Source organism: Astatotilapia calliptera, chromosome 10 (genome assembly GCF_900246225.1).
Source record: "Astatotilapia calliptera chromosome 10, fAstCal1.2, whole genome shotgun sequence".
NCBI classification, from domain to species: Eukaryota; Metazoa; Chordata; class Actinopteri; order Cichliformes; family Cichlidae; genus Astatotilapia; species Astatotilapia calliptera.
Window position 1 is genome coordinate 21,023,996 of NC_039311.1, and position 23,364 is coordinate 21,047,359.

Here is a 23,364-nt window from a genome sequence, read left to right on the forward strand (position 1 = left end):
TTTTGACATTTTTGTCTCCTTTAAATAACAAATTAGCAACAAACTGACTATTTGTGATTTTTAATCAGTGATGACAAGTTCTTTTTAAGTTGTTTTGCAGAATCAATTTAGACTGCTTTGTAAAGAAGTGTATAATATTTTGAAATGTACTAAAGTAGAACAGGGTTGTAGGAAAAAAAAGGTGACACGTGAGTGGTTGTACTTGAAATATTCCATTCTTTCACAGTTATATATGTTAAATAGCAAATGATTACCTTTTCGTTTTTAAATGTAATTGTTTAGCTGCTCCTGGGCTTTATTGTATTCATCTATTAAAAGCTGCCTGTTGTATTCAAATGGCACACTGTATTTTATTATACACTGTATATACTTATAAAAATGTAACATGCTACTGGTCTGAAAAAGTAGATCATCTGTATCTCACACTGGAATAAACTTGCAAGATTGTGCCATTGCCCTTCATTTTGCTCCCTGTGGTCGACACCATGTGGCCCAATTTCCTGTAAAGCTCCACATTCCAATACAGCATAACTTCTCTCCAGGGATTTAGCACGTGACCTCATCTAGCCTAAACCATGCCCTTCTCAGAGAGAAACAGTAGAAGTTTTGTCTCTTGGTTAACTGCTCTCCTCTGTTCTGCAGATTATCTTGTACATCAAAGTGGAGAAGGGCCTTACTGTTAACACACTTTGCAGTTTGACTCTTACTGTAGCTTTGATTTGTTCCTTCCTGGCTTCGTCTGCCTACGCACATGCGCTTGTCTTTGCTGACTGTGTAACTGAAGTGGGGCACAGAGACGAGACTCTGGGTAGTTTTGGTGATGCTGCACGTTCTCTGCCATCTGTCTGTCCGTCTGGATCTTAGTAATGACATGCTCAACATCATTACTGTAAATGATAAAGTACCGGTACAAGAGAAATGGTGAAAAGAATAGCAGGGATTAATTGCTGCGATGGGGGATTAGCAGAAACAAGGAAAGAAATGCCCTTATAAGAGTTCACATTACAAATGGAATACTGGCCTACAGTGTCTCAAAATCAACTCAATTAATCTAAATATGTTAATAATAATGGATTGGATTTATATAGCGCTTTTCAAGGCACCCAAAGCGCTTTACAATGCCACTATTCATTCACTCTCACATTCACACACTGGTGGAGGAAAGCTACAGTTGTAGCCACAGCTTCCCTGGGGCAGACTGACAGAAGCAAGGCTGCCATATCGCGCCATCGGCCCCTCTGGTCAACACCAGTAGGCGGTAGGGTAAAGTGTCTTGCCCAAGGACACAATGACCAGGACAGAGGGCCCGGGGATCAAACCGGTGACCTTCCGGTTACAAGGTTACAAATGCGCTTCCCAACCCCCAGCGCCCCGGTCGCCCAAATAAACAAGTTGTTAAATATTATTAGCCCTTTAATACTTAAATAAGTATTATCCCTTCTACAACCAACTGTCCTACTCTACCCTACCCACCCCATCTCTTCTTTGTTTTTGTTTTTTATTTTTGGTTGTTGTTTATATCTTTTTCCCCTAAAATATTAAAGCATGTAAGCTGCTAATGTCATTATACACTCACAGGTCTTTATATTAGTTACACATTGTTAGTGGGTTCCTCGTTCATGCTCAGAACTGCTTTAATTCTTCGTGGCATTGCTTCAACAAAGTGCTGGACAGACCCATATTGACATGATAGTATCACACAGTTGCTGCAGACTTGTCAGGTGCACATTCATGATGTGAATTTCCTGTTCTACCACATCCCAAAGGTGCACTGCTAGATTGGGATCTAGTGACTACGAAGGTCTTTTGAGTGCAGTGAACTCATTGTCATCAAGAAACCAGTTTAAGATTATTTGAGATTTGTGACATGGTGCATTATCCTGTAGCCATTGTAAGATGGGTACACTGTGGTCGTAAAGGGACACACGTGGTCAGGCTGCGGTGTGGTGGTGTAAACAATGCTCAGTTGGTACTAAGGGACCCAAAGTGTGCCAAGAAAACGTCCCCCCATACCATTACACCACTAGCAGCAGTCTCAGCTAGTAATACAAGGCAGGAAGGATCCATGCTTTCATATTTTTAAGCCAATTTCTCACCTCGCAATTCAAACAAACAAAATGTGGCAGCAGAAACTGAGACTCATCAGGCCAGGCAACATTTTTCTAATCTTTCTCGTTCAATTTTGTTAAGCCTCTGTGAATTATAGACTCAGTTCCTTGTTCTTACCTGACTGGAATGGTACTTTTGTGGCTTTCTGCTGCTCTAGCCCATCTGCTTCAAGGTTTGATGAAGCTTTCAGAGATGCTCTTCTGCACACCTTGGTTGCAAAAAGTGGTTATTTAAATAACTATTGCATTCCTATCAGCTCAAGTCAGTCTAGCTATTCTCCTCTGGCATCAACAGGACATTTTTGCCCCAATAAACTGCCGCCCACTGAATATTTTATCTTAGATGGACCATTCTCAGTAAACTCTAGAGATAGCTGTGTGGGAAAATCCCAGCAGATTCGGCAGTTTCTTAAATACTCAGACTAGCCCATCTGGCATCAACAACCATGCCACTGAAATCACCTTTAATCCTCATTGCGAAACTTGTTTTGAACTTTAGGTCATCCTGACCGTTACTACATGCATGAATGCAATAGATTGCTGCCATGTGATTGGCTGAACAGGCATCGGGGCAGCTGGACAGGTCTTCCTAATAAAGTGTAGGTATAATGTTGAATATTCCCTATAAACAGTTTTTAAATAGTCTAGTTATTTGTTTTCACAACACAACAGCATATCATAAATCCCCAAAGCCTTAGAAAATCCAAAACACGAAGCTACTGAGAGAGAAAAACCTTTAAAGCTAAACTATTTTGCAGCAGCTCTGAATCAGGTCATCCACTGCTTTAATTATCTTCTCTTGTAATTCTTGTTCTTGTAAAAGAACTACTTCCTAATGTAATGTTATGCTTAATCATAACATTAAGATGATTGCTGTGCAGCGCTTTGCATTGTGTTTACTTCACCACTGAGCAACCCTGACTACACAGTGCAAGTTGAAGGAATAAATTCCACTAATTCCTGATGAAAAGAGGCGACAGAACAGATTGAAGTAACTCATTTAGTTCTAAAAATTCCCCAGTTCACTGCCTGCCACAGTGGAAATGAGTGCTAATGAGATGTCTTTGTGTCCACTTTGCTAATGATTCTTTGTGGGCATCTGCAGAGGTGTGGACTCGAGTCACATGACTTGGACTCGAGTCAGACTCGAGTCATTAATTTTATGACTTTAGACTTGACTTGAAAAAATGTTGTAAGACTTGTGACTTGACTTGGTCTTTTACACCAATGACTTGGGACTTGAATTGGACTTGAACCGGTTTACTTGAAAAGACTTGATATTTTACCCCAAATATAAAATTTAACATGCATATTATATAGAGATTGAAAATGTGACGTCATTCACGGGTAGAACCGCAAAGGATTCTGGGAACTCGTGGCAAGCGGTACTAGCGCACGCAGGCTTTCAATTGAAATCAGTCACACAGCGATAAAAAGAAACACAAAAATGTCAAGAAGCCGTTGTATTATTAACTGCAATAGCCGGTCGCATGACAGCCACGGGAAGCCGACGGGTAAAGAGATCGGTTGTTATCGGATTACGTCGTGGAAGAGAAATTGTTCGAGCCATGTTTCCGAAGTAACAAAGATGCGACGGATGGCCTGGATTGCAGCCATTCAAAGATCAAATATAACGTCCCAGAACACTCCAGCTCACAGGTTAGTCTGCTCCAAGCATTTACACGAAGGTCAGTGTTTTTTAGTAGTTAATACGTCATTTTCATAACATAATTGGTGATATAGGTTACAAGCAAGTCTGGTGCTGAACAGAAATCGTCGCGCTATGCTCCTTTATTTATTGTGCATAAATAGTGAATTGTCCTGACACAATATTGCGTTTCGCTTCTGTTATTATGGTACACTGACAAAAACACATACTTTTATTCACAGGATAAAACAGGTTTTTTGTATCACTAATTGCCCAGTACGATTACAGCATACAGTCTTATTGTCACTGCTACATTTCTGTGATGCTACCAGAAATTATTTCCACTACTAATTAATTACCGTTGAGCTCAAAGGTCCTATTAATAAACGGTTAAGGAATGTGTATTTATGACGACGATTTGTGAGACTGGTAAACTTATGATACGTACGATGGTCTTTCGTTCAACACGGTGCATTTCAAGGTCCTGCACCCATCCGTCGGTAAACTGTACCTGGGCTTGTTGCAGTGACCGGAAGTTACTAAACTTCATGAGTGTGTGCACTCACTCCAAGAACCGTATGATTATAAATATGCATATAAATATGCTAAGATGAGATAGCTGACTTCATCTAACTAGCAAATGTTGTCCAGGCTACGTTGGTGATTCAGTTTTTTTTTAATGTGTATGATATTTTTGTCATGCGATTTTAAAGCCGGTCCTACAACCGCATCCAAGAATAACATGCAGCTTATCTCAGAACTGTCGGTGAAAATTATTCTTGGAGCTAAGTTTAATTGAGCTGCATTTTAAAGAGGTGCAATTTCACAATTTATGTATATTTTCTAAGTTCACTATTTTGTCATGTGTTGAGAAAAACACAGATTTTAAAATTACATGGTCTAATATTTACATTTAGCATAACTGCAACATTATTTTTTCGTTTTTTTTTTTTTTTAAAGACTCGAAAGGACTTGAAATTCAAAGTTTCAGACTTGTGACTTGACTCGGACTTTTACACCAGTGACTTGAGACTCGACTCTGACTTGCCTGACATTACTTGAGACTTGACTTGAGACTTGAGGATAAAGACTTGAGACTTACTTGAGACTTGCAAAACAATGACTTGGTCCCACCTCTGGGCATCTGTGTCTGGTGTATATTTGAGAATAGCAGCATTGAGGGAAGGAGAAGGAGAAGACGCAGTAGCAATAGCATGGCACAAACTGTTGCTACGTGTGAGAGGAAGTCAAACTGTTAGGCTGAGGTACTTATTTGTGCTTTCACTTGTGTCCTATCTTTTTGAACTTCATTTTAAAACCATCCTCAAAAAGAGCTGGTGGACAATTTGTTGAGTAGGTTTTTTTGAAGTTATGTTCATGTCATAGTAGTTGAGACATAATTTACGCTTGATATTTACGCATTTTCTAGTATTACCAAATTGAGCGGACTATAGTTCAGCACTCCTTGCATGAAGGTGAGAAGGGATGCCAGCAACAGATTTGAGTGCCGTACACTTTCCTTCTTACAGGCTGCATGGCACAAAGACTTTTTCAGGGAGGTATAAATGCAATATTTGAAGAAACCGTCATGCTTTCATTTTTTTCTATTGAGTCTCACATCTGTTTGATGTTTGCTTCGAAGACACTTTGAAAATACTTTGTGAGGATAGTCGCGAACAAATGTTCAAGTTTTAGGTTGGGGAAGAAGTGACTGATGCTATGAAATGATGATTGAAATGACAGCCGTGCGTAGGAGATTTAGACATTCACATGCGAGGATGGCAGAGTTGGTGGGTGAGTGTTGTTTAGCAAGAGGAAGAAGGGAGACGAAAAGAGGGAGCCATGACACAATCACATGACAATTTTTGAAACAAGGGTAGCTTTATAACCCCGCTCCTCTCTGGCAACCAAAGGCTCTGCTTAAGTAATTTGAAGACCAGATCAACAAACCCACACAGGTTCCTATTAGCAACACAAACTGAAAACACACACACACGTACGCCATGTATTCCCGTTCCCGGGTAGGTGAGTTGGATAATCCCATGACTCGCCTGACCTCCTCCATACTCCCTGCAAGTAGTGAATCTGGATTGGCTGAGAGGCCGGGCTGGGGTGGGGTTGGAGGGCGTCCGCCCCAGCGGCCGTAATGCGAATATTATATAACTTGGGAAATGAGGTAGAGTGAGGGGGGTGAGCAGTGAGAAAGGAAGAGAGAGACGGATGTGAAGAGAGTGAGGAAGTGAGAGTAGCAAGAGGCAACAAAGGAAGAGTACAGTAAAACGGTAAAATTACACAGTGGCTTAAAAAATGGAGAACAGACTTATTGTTTTTATATTTTACTACACTGACTAATATTTGCTAGAGCAGGGACGCAGGCTACTTTTCCTGTGCCATCTTATGTGAAACTGTCAGACTTCCTTTCTTTTCAAAACCCAGGGCTTTTGTTACACAACAGATTTCAAATTTGAAACTTGTGCTACGTGTCAAGAATTATTTGCAGCATTTGTTGTTTTGTTTTGTTTTGCAAATATCATTCATAAAAATTACATATTTACAATCAAATATATCTAAAATAAACCTGCAAATCTCAGTTAAAATCATAAATCAGTGTCCAAACAGCTTTTTATTTTTTGCTTGTCAGTTAAAAATTCCACATAAAAATGTTGACGTTTTATCGAATGGAGCAGCTACAGTCACTTTCGGTATGCGTCAGGATCCAACACTGTGAATGCTCTTATTTTCTACATCCCTCCCATGGGCACCTCATACTTTCTGCTCCCACACATTAGCCTAAAAAAGCTTTGATCTGAATGGAAAAACTAGGCTTACTGTATATCAGTTCCCACTGTAGTTACTGCTATATGATTCCCCAGTGACAGATCAGGTCAGCTCAGTTCACGCAGTCTCTCCATGGTTGCTACGGGCAATTTATTTATTTAAGACTGTTGTCCATGCTGCTCTATGTCTTCTACTGCTATATCACATAATTTTTACTGGTGTCCATTAAACAACACGTTACTGCAATTAGTTATAAATCAGGATCCATTTTAATGGAATGTAGTTTACAATGAACACCATATGCTATTTTTAGACACATACTCTTTCTTAGCATGTGTTCAAACACAAACGCACGCAGCGAAAGCGATGTTTGTAGGTAGAAGTAAAAGGGTGTGGGAAGTCACTGTCATCATGGCCCAGCCTTTACTTTCCTTCATTTGCCTTTTAAGACCAGGTTCTAGACTGATGCAGCAAAGTCCGTGCAGTAAATCACAAATACACACACACACACGTTCCAAAGGCAGTTTGGGTGATGAAAGAGCAGCAAAGGGCCATGAACTGCAACCTGCTTTTTGTGTTTATTCGTGCCTTTTCCTCAAACCCCCCCACTGGAAAGTATTGGTTAATGCGTATGTAGGTGGGTTAATACACTTCTCTTTTCTGCATGTGTACATTTGGCACTTTGTGTCTTAATCACTGTGCAGAGTTGGCTTGTTTGTCAGTACATACAAACCCTGTTGCCCGTGTGAGTGTGTGCATCAGAGAACGATCGACTGTGTGCACGTCTGCTGTGTTCTAGCCCAGTATGCATTCCTAATGAGGCTTGACTCTGTGCTACATGGCTCAGAGCCACACATGATGTCTCAGCAGTGGGAGGAGCATATGAAATGGCTCGCAAGTAGGGGTGGGGGGTTATAAATCTTTAATCCAAACACCACCCTGTGGTCATTTTACATTACCAGCAGTTGAGTCATGCCGTAACAGACCAGAACAGAAATTTGTAGCATGTGACATTTTGTTGTTGTTGTTTACTGAACTTTTAAACATTAAAAATGAGAATAAAAGAAGTGATAAGATAATTTTTTTAAACATATAGCTACTCTACATTGCAGTTGTGTTAATTTTGACAGGATATTTTGTTTTAGTCTTAGCCATAATTTTGGCATCTAAATTCTTTTATTTTTACTCTAGCTTAAGTTGATTAAATATTATAACATTATAGTAGACTCAATATGAGATTTATTCAGTTGACCCAAAATAAAAAGTGTAAAAGTTGGTCATGAGGGTTGCTCCATATGGTTTTCAAAGCATCTTCTTTTCAGTGATATCAAATACAAAATGTGTCCATATGTCTACTGCCCTCTTCTTCCCAAGCAGTTGATATTTTGTCACATTTTCATGACAAACAGGGAACATGAAAGCTAGCTGTATTATTTGCTAGTGCAAGAGACTTCTTCAGTTTTAATAAGATCAACTACAATTGTGAGCTAGATGGCTGAAAATCTAAACAGACACATTGCCTCCACTTCAGCTGCAGAGGATGAGGTGCCTGCATTTGTCAGTCTTTCTAAACTTCTGTGTTTACATTTGTTTAAATCGGATGATTGGTCACAGGTGGTCTCCCACTTCACTGGCCACTTTTTTGTGGTCTCCTAGAAGTCCAGATATTTACAGCTCAAGCTCTGCCCCATAATAAGTGTCCACAGTTTCGTCAGTTGCTCCTTTAAGTAGACGAGTAATGAGAGCACCAGAAAGATGAGCACATAGCAGGAGCATTTGCCAACATTCACAGAGTTCCAGTGTGGCAAATAAAGTTTAAACACATTGAAAGTTGATTTGATTTCCATCAGTCTATACTCTTCCGTTTATCCTTAGAAGCAACGACCATAGGATGAGAGGCAGGGTACACCCTGGACAGGTTGCTAGTCTGCTTCAGGGCTAACACAGAGAGACAGACAAACCATTCACACTCATATTCAAACCTCTCGGGAAAAAAAAGAAATAAAGGGTTTTATGTCCACTGAAATGCTTGGGCTTTTAACTCTTTTAAGGTCTGCTTGAATTTTCATTGTAGCATCCCAAATGGGCGTGTTGGGGAAATTCCACATTTGCAAAAGCAAATTTTATAGACTTAATTTACAATATTATGCAATACCTGTCATAATGAGGTATTCTGTGTTTGTTTCCTTACGATTATGGCTCAGTTGCTCATGCTGGAAATGATTTACCTAATGACTTCAGATTTGAAAAGCTGTGACACCACAAGTGGAGTTGTTTGCCAGGTTGATGATGAACAAATAGCATAGATGTTTGTTTTTGGTATGATCCTCATTGTTAAAACAACTCATTTAAAAAGTCCTGTGAAAGGACCGCATCGAGCCCTTTGAAAACACGACTGTAGCAGAAATGAAAAATAATCGCCCATCAGTATATTTGTGTAAAACTCTGCCAGATCCCTTGTGTTAAGGAAGGATCCGAATGTAGCACACACACTAGCATATTTTGGCTATGTAATGACAATAGCCTTTTAACTGACATATCATGTAATTAAAATTAGCAGTCATTCAGTTGTTATAAAAATCCTTATAAGTAATCCCATCTTGCATCAGGATCACTGGTGTGTCCTAATATATGGACTATGTACAGGATCAACTGAACAATAAGGGGAAAAGGACTGTTTTGTATATACATTGTCTGCACGTAACCTATATGTGCCAAATTTGATTAGACTATTGAAGCAGATTACTGTACTTCCAGCTGAAACTCCTAATAGTTTCAATTTGTGGGTTTGATGAACCATACTTAGCCTCTGAGGTTATAGTGATGCAGAAAACTAGGTCTGAAATTGAGGTATGCATATTTAACAGAGGTGCATTTATTTTTGTGGTGCAATGGAACAGTACTTGTGGAAAAAGTATTCTGTGTTTTGTGATTGCATACTTTGCTCAGATGGGGATCAGAAGTTTAGCTGGGACTGCATTCCGAATCCAGATACCATTCGAACTTGGCTGCGTTGGAGTCATCTTGACTAGCTCACCATAGATATGAATAGACATCTTAGCTTAAGGTGTCTTCCAAGATCCATCAACGCTACTCCCCTTGGTTGCGGTCCAATTTACATAAGCAAGTGTCGTCTTTCCAGTGACCATCAGAAACTAGGCCCTGTGAATTTGGGTCATGCTTTTTTAGATAGCAGTGCTGCTGATCTGTGAGGTGGATTCAGAGTTCCAGTTAATGTAATCCACTGTACTTTCCAGTTCTGATTGAACATGTGGAGAAAATGGACAGCAAAACACTTGAAGCCTTAGTTGAGAAGTGATGTTGTATCAGCACTGGAGCCAAGATATCTGTGGACCTAAACGCAAAGTCATTGTCAGGCTTAGCAAGCTAATCCTATTACATAATCCCCATATACATTCCAACTAGTGTGCTACCAAAACAAACAACAGGGGAAAGATTTAAGTCCTTTAATGCGGTCAAATTCCTGTGATGGATTACACGGCAGTGTCAGTCGAACACAGCAGACGTAATGTATTCTTGGTTTGCATCCTGCCACTTAACTTGCAGTGCAGCTGTCAAGTTGGTCTTAGTGACTAGTTAAGCCTCACAGTGCACTTCATGTATGTAAATCTCTCAGTTGGAAATAACAACGTGTATGACTGTGTGTGATTACACAAGAAGTATAAAATTCTTTACTTTGTATCGTAACACACTTAGAAGATTGGACTGAGATTTAGAGCCTAGATACAGCACAGAGAAGCTGTTAGTGATAGGCTTCATTGGATTTGGCTTAGAGTTGATTTGTTTTTCACTTTAAGCATTCATTAATGAAAAGACATCTGGCTCATCATCGCGTTGTGTCAACCTGGGGAAAACACTGCAAACACTATGAGGGTTTGAATTCCGATGAGGGATGCATTTTTTTTTATCACCCTAAGATTTGAGTCGGTTCTTTGTTCTGTCTCTGTAATACTGTGTATATTTGGGATCCGTTTACAGAAAATTGCATGACTAAATTTGGGCTCATTCAAAGGTGGTGTGAATGAGTCACCCTACACATGACATTTCCATGCTGCAAATCAGCATTCTTGACACATGTTTTCCCCCTCTTTCCTCTCTCTACATATTACAGTTCATCACCCAGAGAAGGAGAGATCAGCAGCTCTGTGGTACCTGCCCAATCCAAGACCAGCGGGCAGACTCATAAGATCTGTTTGGTGTGCTCAGATGAGGCCTCTGGATGCCATTACGGGGTTGTAACATGTGGCAGCTGCAAGGTTTTCTTCAAGAGAGCCGTTGAAGGTTGGTCTCCCGCAATCTGCACCCACTGCCTCAATCACTCAGACACGGCACACTCCTCATTAATGCTGGAAATTCAGTTTTACTTTGAATGATGGTACTATGGATGTTTAAATTACATATGCTTATATACATATGCACTAAATTGTTAGTATTTATTACAAGTTTTCTCCCGTTACACTACAGCTCTTGATGCTTCTGCACATCTCTGCTCTGTCCTGAAGAAGAAAATTTAATGATTTCTCCAAGTTCAGGGTCACAGTTGAATAGTAGAGTGCAGGGTGAGATCTTATTTCTTCAATTGTTTGTGGGTTTAGTACATTAGTTGTATTTCTCCACCTCTTTTATTCCCCTTCTTGTTTGTTATGCCCCAAAGCAGGGACTGCTTACAACTGGTTTTGATTACCAACAAAACAAAAGCGTGCAGAGGAAAGGCCGTAATCCAGAAATATCATCTTTCCATTTTCTTTTCCAGCTTTCCAATAAAGTGGCCACGCTCTCTAGCCAATTTATTAGGTACACCTTACCATACTGGTTTAGACCCCCTTTGCCCTAATTGTTCATGGCATCGATTCAGAAAGGTGCTGGAACCATTCCTCAGAGATTTCAGTACATGACCTGTTAGCATCACACAATCGCTGCAGATTTGTTGGCTGATAAGACTCTCTGGTTCCACCACAGGCCAATGTGCTTGGGATTATTCAAGCTTTGTGAGGCTGAGGCGTTTAAGCAATGCTCAGTTGGTGTGAAGGGACCAAAAATGTGCCAAGAAAGTATCCCCCACACTGTTGCAACACCACCACCAGCCTGACCGCTTTTATACAAGACAGAAGGGATCCATGCTTTCATGTTGTTTACACTAAATTCTGACCCTGTTGTTTTCAAATGTTTTCAGTTGTCCAATTTTGTTGAGTCCATGTGAATTTGTAGCTTTAGTTTCCCATTCTTAGCTGGCAGGAGTGGGACCTTGTGGGTTCTTCTGCTGCTGTAGTTCATCTGCATCAGAGTTTGACATGCTGTGCGTTCGGAGATACTCTTCACCATATCTTGATTGGAACAAGTTATTGTTGGTTTCCTAGCAGCTCAAAGCACGGTGGCCATTCCTCTGACCTCTGGAAAAAATACCCAGAGAATGCCAGGGCATTCTAGACACTTGCCACTCATTAGATGTTTTCTCTTTATTGGACCATTTTCTGTAGCCCCCAGAGATGGTTCTGTGGGAAAATCTCAGCTCAGAATACTCAGACCAGCCAGTTGCTGCCATGCAGCTTTCTGTGTACATATCTGTGTTAACAAGCAGTTGAGCAGGTGTACCTAATGAAATGTCTAGTGAGCGTATCTTCTAATGGGGTACAGGCAAGGTATTTGATTTTATTTGATTATATTTTTGTTGAATCACAGTGGTTACATAGACCTATTTAATATGTGCACAAACAAGTAAGAAAAGGTTAGCTACATATGTACTTCAATGTGCATATTTATCTCTAAATGGTTTGTGTGTCAGAATGCTTTGGAGGGACGGGCAAGAATGCATTTGACAAACCGTATTTTGCATTAAATGCTTTTACTGTCATGCATTCATCCCTGAGCTTCTCTTCTGCTCTCTTTCCATTCCCTTTCTTTCTACAAGCTGCCTCTGCAGATGTGTTACAGGTTGCTTAGATAGGGTTTTCTGAGGTGTATTTTAAGTCATTATTAGCGACTAACCCTAACCCTAAGACATCAACTTCAATTTATCATTGCCCAAACTTACTGAATATGCACAGAAATGACTCACTTAATTTCAGGTATCAGTTAACATAGCCCTGTCCTTTTCTTTCATTTCTATGCGTTGCTGGTGAAAGAATACCTCGCGATCAGACTTGCTTTAGGGAAATCATTACTCTGAATATTTGGGGACACGGTGTAGATGGATTATTTGACTTCTGCAGCAGTTAAGGATTAACTGGGCCGGTTTTTAATGGAATTTATTATAGAAACATTTCACAGTCTCCAACATAGAAAAGGAAAAAAGTATCAGACAAACTGATACAGATAGACTGAAACTGGAAACAAGAACCCTTGGTATGCCCTGAATTATATCCTGATATCTACGATATTTACTTCTATGGTATACTAAGATCATGATTAACGGTTATCCAGCATGTCGGTATTTGTTATGCAGTGCTGGTGTAACTGCCAAGCATTCGATATGAAGTGCAATTTCACTGCCTACAGTAATAATGAGAAAGTCATACCTGTCATTTTTGTTTTTCTCTCCCCCTCTTCCTTCTCTGGTCATTGTCTCTATGGGGAAGGATGGAGAGCACGACAAAACACAGATGGTAAATAAATACACTTTTAATAATAATAATAGTAATAATGATAGTAATAATAATGATTATTATTTTGATGATGATGGAAATTTTAGCATTCATGATTTGCCAATGTCCCCTGTACTTTTTCAGCACTGATCAATCTGTCTAGAAACATGCATAGCCTGTTCCGCCAGCTATCTGTTAATGCATGCAAATGTACTGATTTGGTCATTTAAATCAGCATAAATTGCCTGTGAATGATTTTTGCACTCTTCATTTTCTGTCTGGAATGCCCCTCATCTTATCTTCCTCTACGATGATAGATCTAAACGCAATCACATGCTGTCTCCAGTTAGGTCTGTTTTTTCAGCACTTAACCCACATTACTTCCTGAGATCTGTCATGAGAAATGAAACCTCTGCCACCCCTGTAGTTACATTTTTCCTTCTGTTAATTATAAAGCGAATTATGAAATACTAAACATTTGGTGGTTTACCTTTACAGAATCAAAAAGTGGATTCCCTTCCACTGGTCACATTTAAGCTCAGGACCTCCTGACTGTGACTTCACAGTGCCAACCACTAACCCTGTATGCCAGTATTGGTTACAAACTCAGCTACGGGCTTCACCATCCACTGCTGATGGGTCGTGCCAGACCCTTGTTAGCAGATTAGGGCAGGATAAGGGAGGGAGAATACCAGTGGGATTCAGTTGGCACTTTTGACACTACAGATGGCTGTTTACGCCATTGTTTGCAATGACTCTCTGTGATATCGGCGACGGCTGCAACATGCAGCTCCAATCTTGTCATCACACCACCAATTTTTATTGTGGAATATTATGATTATTACTGGGTTTCGTAGCGCGTTTATCATGATTTCTATGTGGACATCTGGATTAGTTTCGCCACCTGTAATATGCAATATAGCAGCGCTGATCCCTGCTTTTTGTGCTAATTTTCTCTGTGTATGTGCTGGCAGGCAGGGGAAAATGACTCTGTTTAAGCTTCAGTTCTTTTTCAGCTTCTGCCTAGATCACTGTAGCTTCTGTATGCATCCCTGTTTGTACAACCATATCTGTGAACATATTTTACTGTTTACTGATCATTTTCAGCCATGTTCATTCCTTGTTAATGCAAACCAAACCCTTCCTGCTGCTCATTCTTCACAGTATGAGCTGCCCACTGGTGGACCAGCAGGATGCTACTGTTGTAAAGAAGTTACTTGTAAATAGAGAGGGAATATCAGAGTTAGCAGAGCTTCATTAAGCCTAGTTAAGGCTCTGGATTTCAATCAGATTGAGATGATTTGGCATTAACTTAAAACAGGTCATTCATGCTTGAAAACCCTCCAGTGTGGCTGAATTAAAACAATTCCACAAAGAAGAGTGGGCCAAAATTCCTCCACAGTAATGTAAAAGGCTCAATGACAGTTGAACACTTGATTGGAGCTCTTGATGCCAACGGTGGCACAACCAGTTATTAAGTTTAGGGGGCAATTAGTTATTCACAAAGGGACAGGGAGGCTTAGATCATCATTTAAAAGCACCATTTTATACTTACTTACTTTATACTTACTTTGCTTGTCTTTATCTAATATTCAAATTTGTTTTATGACCTGAAACATGTGTCAAATGTGCAAGAAAACAGCACTGGATAAGCTTTGCTGTATACAAAGGCACGTACTATTTTTTTTATGTTGTCAATTGAATAATATGATTCTTTTTATATAGTGCTTCTCTTCATATTTATATAGTGTTCCTTTCCTTTTTAAGTGCCCACGAAATTTAAGTTGTCACACACTGTGCAGTATTGCTCTTCCATTTTATTACATGTCTCCAGCAGTATAATTAAATGCCCTTTAGGTCAAAAAGCATCAAAAGCATTACATTTTAAAGATCAGGGTAGATTAGGAGATCAGTGTTCATCCTCCACCCTAGGGGGAATACTGACGCTGGTGACTTTGTATACAGTCAATGAGTTTTTCTGCAATCATGCAGAAGGTTTTCAGCGGGTCTATAAAAAAATAAATGAATGGTTTCTGGAGAGTTTGTTGTATCATCTATTATAATGAGTTTCAGTAACATGAAAAGACTATTTATTGAATCCTCTGCTTTTGCCACTCGTTATAATGTGTAGAACAGCCATTACACCATGATGAGTAATGCTATTATAACACGAGTGACTAATAAGTAGGCTTTTCACCGTTCCCCACCATAGTAAGCTACAATGTAGAAATTCAATTGCATAGAACGGACATATTCGATTGATAAGATTGGATGAACTTATCAAACAATTTTTCACAAGAACACCACAAATGATAGAGGAGGGATGTTTTTGTGTTGCAGAGCTGGAGCAGACTATAGTCTGACGCTTGGTGCTTTGCAGCACAAATCCAGTGAGTAAACACAAAGTCGAAAAAGTAGCCTGCATTCCTGATATATTTTTTAACTCTTCTAATTTGTGATTTGTGCATTTTATAGTGTGTCCTATGTATAAGCAGTCTTATTTCAGACAATGACACACAATTCCAACTGTGAGAAAAGCAGACTTCTATGTAAAGCCAGTGGAAATGAAATGTAGAAATGTGCTGACTTTCAGTTGACAGTGACTGGTAACTGAAGGAAGTGGTAAAAAAATTGTGAATCCTTTGCTCTGGCAGATGTCAATTAGTTGCAACTTTTCTAAATAACTGCCCATGGTCTGTTTTTCAGAGTAAACACCACCAACACTTCATATAAAATTCTTGGTTGGGTTAGTTACTCATATGGGGAAAATCAAAGACACTTCTAGTTAATCATCCCATTTTGATTTCAAAGAAGTGTCACAGTGAAACTTTAAACTATGACCAATTCCACAGCATAGGTTATCTACTGAATAGTCATCACAAAAATAAAAAGCATATCTGTTGCTAGAAGGAAAGTGATTAATGTGATGCTTCCAGGTCCTGTCGTATAAGTGTTACATGCACTGGAACAAAAACGCTGTTGCATCAAGACTACATAACTGAGACATAAAATAGATCTTCAAGCATAGCCCATAAAATATTGAGCAACAGCCCAATGATTTAGTGAGGCCTTTCACAGCTAAAAAATACAGACCTGACAATTATATTGACAAAATGCTGCAGATTGTGATCTTGAAAGTGTTCAAGAGACAATGTTAATGTACGAAATGCCAAATTCATCCTCAGGCATGTTTGTCCTTCTGCTGTACACTTGCAATGAGGATCAAAGTTGCACTGTCGTAAGCCATACTGCCACAATATGAAAGCATTTAGTATGTCTTCAATGAATTTACAAACATTAAACAAGTAAGAAGTTTCAGTGCAACCAGGGACTAGCTGTGCACATCTGTAAAATATAGAATTATATATGCATTCATAATTCTTTAACAACAAACTATTGCTTGCAAATACCCCCCCCCCCCCCCCCCCAAAAAAAAAAAAAAGAAAGTAGTTTAGGTGGTGATTGACTCCACATGACTTCCTCATTGTGGTCACAAATCAATTGTTCCTTCTTGTGTAACAAAGGATTATTAAGAAATCAAAAGTATCCATGCTCTATAATCAAATGTGGACCTGTTTTAGAATCTGGTGCATGCTCCATAATAGGAATGTTAATGATATGGACTGTGCGTTACTCTCAAAGACCAATGGCGTGGATTTTGCTGTCTAGTCTAAGTGCATAGTTGTGGAAGTGAAGCTGTTAACACCAAAGGGATCCCACAAGCCTGTTAGGCTTACTGTACAACAGGTGATTAGTGTGGTCATAGATATTGCTCGTGCTAATCCTTCTCAAACATTCTTTGCTAGCTAATGTCTTCTTTCCCCCCTCCTTCTTCTCCTTCTTCTATTTACAGGCCAGCACAACTACCTGTGTGCAGGGAGAAATGACTGCATCATTGATAAGATCCGCAGGAAGAACTGTCCAGCCTGCCGCTTCAGAAAATGTCTTCAAGCTGGAATGAACTTGGAAGGTAAATGATCAGACCCATCTTTAAATGAGTCCAGCCAACGTTCAATGCTTTAATGAAAAACTGGGCATCTTTATCTTGTCTTATGTGCAATATTGTGAAGTAAAGTAAAGTACCTGTGCTGGTTATATTTCCAGCAGGCTTTGATTGGATCATTCACACAAAGGTGGATGTTGCAGTTCTTCTCTTAAAGTGTGAATTACTCTTTTCTTGGACTCTCATCTGTATGTGCAAGGGCTTGTTGCTGATTGGTGCTTCCACTTGGCTTATGTTCAGCCTATAATATTGACTGCTCTTCTTTCATCTTGGCTTCCACCATGACTAGACCAGCGCCACAGCCAAACTGCAGCAGTAATCCCTACAGCTGCTTCAAAGTGCAGCCAATTTGTCATTCGGGGCAGCTGTGATTCAGTGCGAGCAGCTTTAGTTTAGGGAAGTGGTTCTTAAAGTTTTTCGGGAAGCCCCAACTTCAGAAGCTGAAAAAAGTTCATGTCCCACACAATTTGTAATCAATCATTAATAAAAACTGATCCAAATTGGTTCATTTAATGAAATTAATTGTACCAGTAACCTAATTTTCCCTTCAAGTATTAATTTCACTTAGTGTCACACTTTCTCCTTGGATGTCCATGTTCTACTTGCAGTGGTTCATTTAAAGAAACTCTGGTCTAGGCAGTATAATTCTTGCAAGAGGTCTCTGGTCCAAATCCCAGATGATCTAGTGAATATGAGCCAAGTGGAAACACCAATCAGGATAAGGAGCTTGCACATATAACTCTGATTGCAAAAACAAACAATCACATTACTTAGTAAAAGGAAGCCAGTGATACAGAGCTGTAACAACAAATAAGAAAGGTGCATTCTAGCAGTGTGGTCTCAGTGAAAGAGTGGTTGCCATGAAATCATTCATAAGGAATGGAAATCATAGAAAATGAGGTAAACGGAGGCCAAATTACACAAGAACTGAACAGAAAATCTTTGACAATACGTCTTATCGACTGAATGATACTAATTTGAATAAAATTCTGGTTCAAATTATCATCAGTATGCATGGAGGAGGTCAGACGAGAGGTCCAACAGTGAGCATATACAGCCATCTGTAAAATGTAGTGGAGGATCTGTCATGGTTTGGGGCTGCATTTCAGCCAGTGTTGTCAAAATTGATTGAATTGTAAACACAGAGAAGTAGCGTCAGATTTTGATTAGCCATGCAATACATTTGGAAAGCATCTCATTAGCAACAGCTAAATTTTTTTAGTGCAGCAACGATCCCAAGCACACTGCCAGTACAATAAAAGCGTATAAAAAATGAAAAACACAAACACTCATGGATTGGTCTAAGGAGACCATATGTCACGGCTGGCGGGGTGAGCCGTGTGGTGTTGGAGGAAAAGGAGGACCCAAAATGCGGCAGTGACTGATGATTCGAGTGATGTTTATTTACAAGTGGTGGAGTGGCAAAAACAGGCAGTGAGGCATGACAAAACAACTGAAGAAACCTAAACTGGGAGAACTAAATGACGAACCTGAGACCATACAAAAGGGGTGCGGGGCAGAGACAGGAACGGAACACCATAGAACGCAGACGAGCCGACAACGAACACAGACCGACACCCACTAAATATACACACACACAAGGTAATCAGGTAATCACACACAGGAGGGAAGAACAGCTGAACCTAATACACATGAGGACCGGAGGAGACAAGCTGAACACAATGACAACAGACACAGACTTTCAGAACAAAACAGGAACTCTAGGACACGAGCCTTCAAAGTAAAGCAGGAAACACACAGACTGATTTACAACACAACACGGGGACATGAACAGAGCACCAAGGACAGACACAGGTAGGGCTGAATATACACCAAACTTCAGGTTCAACCCTAAACTAATACAAAATCAGAATAAACACAAAACGCTGGGTCAACGACCCAGGACCATGACACCATACCTCAACATTATTGAACCAGTGTGTGATCATCCTGGTAGAAAGGGAAAAAAAGCAGTCAGTATCCAAATAACTTTAGTAGAGTACTTTAATTACAAGAAAGCTGTGGTGAAAAGTAAAGGTGGTTAAACCATATATTAGCTCTATTTTTGCCTTAAATCCAGGTTTTCCAGTTAGGTTTGCACACATTTCAATAAATTGCTGCACTTATTTCCCATTTTTTTTTTAGCAAGATATAAATAAATTGGAGTGGCTTGAAACTTTTGCACAGTAGTTTATTTCACTTTAAATTTGTTATCAATCAATCAATCAATCAATCAATCAATCAATCAATCTTTATTTATAAAGCACTTTTCATACAAAAAAAATGTAGCACAAAGTGCTTTACATGGTTAAAAGCAGCCCACCCCACCCTCCAACTCACTCCCCACACTCTCATTAACATAAACGATGTGAATACACACATATCCTCCCCCCCCCCCCCCCCCCCACACACACACACACACACACGCACACTTTATGAATCCAATGGCACAGAAATTTCCCCCCGAAATAGGTAAACTATCATTCTTTTATTTTAGCTTTAAAATTGAGCTAAATGACAGATTACTGACTATGTAAAGAACATTTTAGAGTACAGATGAGATTAGTAGTTTAGTATAAAAATAAAGGAAGAACAAAGGAAAAAAACAAGAATAGATTAAATATGGCCTGATGGCTAATATGGCCTTTATTGTTCTATATGGTTCACACTGATCACTGCTTAATTCACTCCTAAGTCCAAGCCTCCAAAACTTCTATTACCTGATGATCTTTCACATTTTTGGGAAGCAACAGGTTGTAACCAAAACAACAGCTTTATAACCAAGAACCTGCTTGTTGTGCTGTTTCTGCTTGATGCTCCCTAAGGGGAATGAAATTGCTGTTACTAGTTTGTATGAATCAGCGTTGAGTGAGATTACATGTTAAAAGTGCAGTTTTGGTCACAGGGTGAAGGTAGGTTCACAGAGAGTGAGAGGAACAAAGACAGAGAGAGGGATTTGATGGAAGTCAATGCATCAGCAGACAGACTCCCAGCAGAAAGGCTCTTAGTTGCCATAGAAACACCAAGAGAGGAAATTAAAAAAGGTAGAGTAGGAAAAACATGTTTTTTCATGGTAACCTCTCAAAGTCTGACGTTTTGTACATTTAGTAGCAGGAAATGTTCAAATGAGGCTTAGATAATGTACAGTTGTGGGCAAAAAACACAGCAATTTGCCATATCTGTTGTTTCACTGATGTCACACTGATGGAGAGAAGCTGCAAAACAAAAAAAACGACAAGAAAAATCCACTGTTAAGTCATATGTCGTCATAAATGGAATTCTTTTTGTGATTTTGTAACTATTTGCTGGGCAGAGACCAGCATGTGGCACTCTCCTGATCTTTAACTGGTTTGTTAAAACTCAAAGTGAAATTTCTTCATCCATGTTGTAAGGTGGGGTGAAGCAAGCGTGTAACTTAAATAACTTATTAACGTTAACTGGGAATATAGAAGTGTTTATACAGTACATGGATGCATTACAGTGTTGATTTTTCTAGGTTAATTACACTGTGCAGTAAAACAGTGAAAGCTAATTTTGAGTTGATTATTCACTTCAGGACATAATAGCCTGTCTTTATGTCACAAAGTAACTTTTTTGTATTCTGTGTGTTTCTAGAGCCAGAGAATTTGGTCAGATCAGTTTATTTCAATTGTTTTTATAGTTCTAGTTTCAGTGACTGTATATGTTTTCATTTTAGTTTTCATTTTAGTTCCATTGCCCAGCCCATGGAGAAGCAACCCTTCTGTCCAGGGTTTGCTCCTTGTGCATGTCTGGATCTCTTCCAGAGATGCTGTTGTTCCTAGAAGTATGTCTGCAATACCCATTGGGTCTCCAATTCGTCAAAATCACGAGCCTTTATCTTGCATTATTTTTTAGTTGTGAGGACATCTGCAGAAGAACTGCAGGTGTGGCAAAAATTGTGTTTATGTGGCAAAAATACTACCTATTACATATTGCAGCTGAGCACACAAAGGGCATGTACCACAGCAGAGACCATTTGAGCTCAATATTTTTGGCTCTTGAACTGATGTTCAGTCTTGGACACTGCACACTCTTCCAAGAAAAAAACCCATTTGTTCTTGGAGTCATAACTGATCTTTGAGCTGCACAGTGAAGGATTTTCAGAAAGCGATCTAAAAACAATAGCAGTGCCTAGAAAGGAGATGGAACTTGAAAGGTCAAAATTAGCCAGTCAGCCTGAAATGAGGTAAAATGAGGTAGAGTTTATGCTTTTTATGCATAGAATTGCTGAATTGTTTTGATTGCACCTTGCACAAAACATTTGTAGAAAACACAATGCTTGTGAACAATTTATTTTATTGAAGCATCTTCTGATTTTTTTTTTCTGTACCTCTCTTTTATTGCTATGTCTCACCTCACAGCAAGGAAAAACAAAAAGCTGATCAAGATGAAAGTGCACCGGGCTGGGGCATCAGAGCCCACCATTAGCAACATGCCTGTTCCAGTCGTACCCAGGAGCATGCCCCAACTCGTGCCGACCATGCTGTCCATACTGAAGGCCATAGAACCAGAGATCATCTACTCGGGCTATGACAGCACACTGCCAGATACTTCATCACGGCTCATGTCTACTCTCAACAGGCTAGGGGGACAGCAGGTTGTCTCTGCAGTCAAGTGGGCCAAGTCACTACCAGGTAACAGAAAAGCTCTTTACCATGGATTCCCTTTGGTTTATTTTATATGCACAGACTTGCTCAAACAAACTCCATCACTGGTGGTAAATCCATCTAGAAAATTGAACTAATGGGTCTCAAGTCGATGATGAAAAACAACTACATCCACTTTCACTTGTCTATTTCTTTTAACACATGATGCCAGTTAAGGAAGTTGCCTCAGTCGTACGTCCCCACTTAGGCCTTAGTCATATAGGCCTATAGACTGACCAACAACAATGTGGCTACCTCCAGTTGTTATTTTAAAAAGTGGGGGACGAGTTTCCAGCAATGGTTAGCATGAAATTGGTCACAAAGAAGCATATGCCACTATACCGAAAACATTGTCGCAAGTAGATTGCTAATAGCACAAAAGGCAGTACTTTTACTTTGAAGGCACATGTTCTCTTATTATGGTTTGTATTGCACTTCTCAGTTTCACTACTACCTGGTGAGTAGTTTGCGAGTGTTTCAGTAGTACATACTTCTGTAGTGCTCTTCTGGTTAAGACCACAGCCTTTATTTGTCTGAGTGTTGTCATAAAAAGCAAATAACGAGCGAAAGTGCAGTTGTGGCTCAGTTCAGTAGCCAGCTGGGTGTCATCTTAATGGTAGGGTGACCAATAAGGAAGTGTTTGATGCATCTCACTTCAGACTGCACAAAAGGTAAATTTTTGATTTTTTTTTAATTCCTTTTTCCTCTTTCCTTTTTTTTTTTTTTTAAACAGTTGTTTAGTTACCAATGTCATGTCACCTTTTTAATGGCTGAATCCATAATTACAGATGGAGGAGTAATTGTATCTCATGGCCAGAGTTTTTAGAAGCCTAGCACTTCCAAGGTATAAGGTCATGACCGATGTTAATAACTCATTAACTCTTAAATTTTGGGGATCACTGCATTGTTTTTGAAGCTTGTCACAAGAGCTCAAGAGCAGCACATGTAGTTTGTGCATTGCAGTGGTACTGAACACACGTGTGCACCCCTTGATACCAAAGGGAAATATGCCACTGCTAAAATGCAGCTTATACACAATAATTTGTATATTAACAAGGGAAATGTGCTTGTAACTATAGATTTGACAGAAAACTACCAGTCCATGATATAATCTCAGATCCACACATATAGAATGTATCTTTATACTATTTATTTGTGAATGTTGAAATGCATGGAAAATGAGAATTGGAAAAAACTTTCTTTGCCATGTTTGGGGACTCTTTTGCTCTAAGTGGAGCAAGACACTACACCAAAACATAGGATTCAGCACATAAATGGATATACTAAAATTTTATTGTTGTCAATATAACTTAAATTCATGGTTTAAATGTCAAGAAAAAACAATAATTGCTGGGTTTTATTCCTACGCCGTTTCCATTCCACCAAAACAAAAATGGAAACAAAATGAATTTGAAACTCCAACCACTCGTGCTAGTTTCAACTCATGGAAACAGAAAGCACATGACCTGCTAATCAGTATTTCTGCTCCTGAGAAACCTGCCAGAAAACCATAACATTGGCTTATGTTTTTGTAATTTCTTTTTATATGACAAGGGGA

The 23,364-nt window shown here is 39.5% G+C and overlaps 1 protein-coding gene across 2 annotated transcripts in view; it reads left to right on the forward strand.

Moving 5' to 3' along the window:
- Window positions 1–23,364, forward strand: part of LOC113031075 (glucocorticoid receptor-like) — a 66,416-nt gene that overhangs the window by 29,490 nt on the left and 13,562 nt on the right. The window contains exons 3-6 of one of the 2 annotated variants that reach the window (XM_026182956.1): window positions 10,667–10,836; window positions 13,131–13,157; window positions 16,990–17,106; window positions 21,522–21,794. In XM_026182956.1, the coding sequence (XP_026038741.1) occupies window positions 10,667–10,836; window positions 13,131–13,157; window positions 16,990–17,106; window positions 21,522–21,794 (587 nt within the window). The remainder of the gene's footprint in view (window positions 1–10,666; window positions 10,837–13,130; window positions 13,158–16,989; window positions 17,107–21,521; window positions 21,795–23,364) is intronic. The other variant, XM_026182957.1, reaches the window with a different exon arrangement.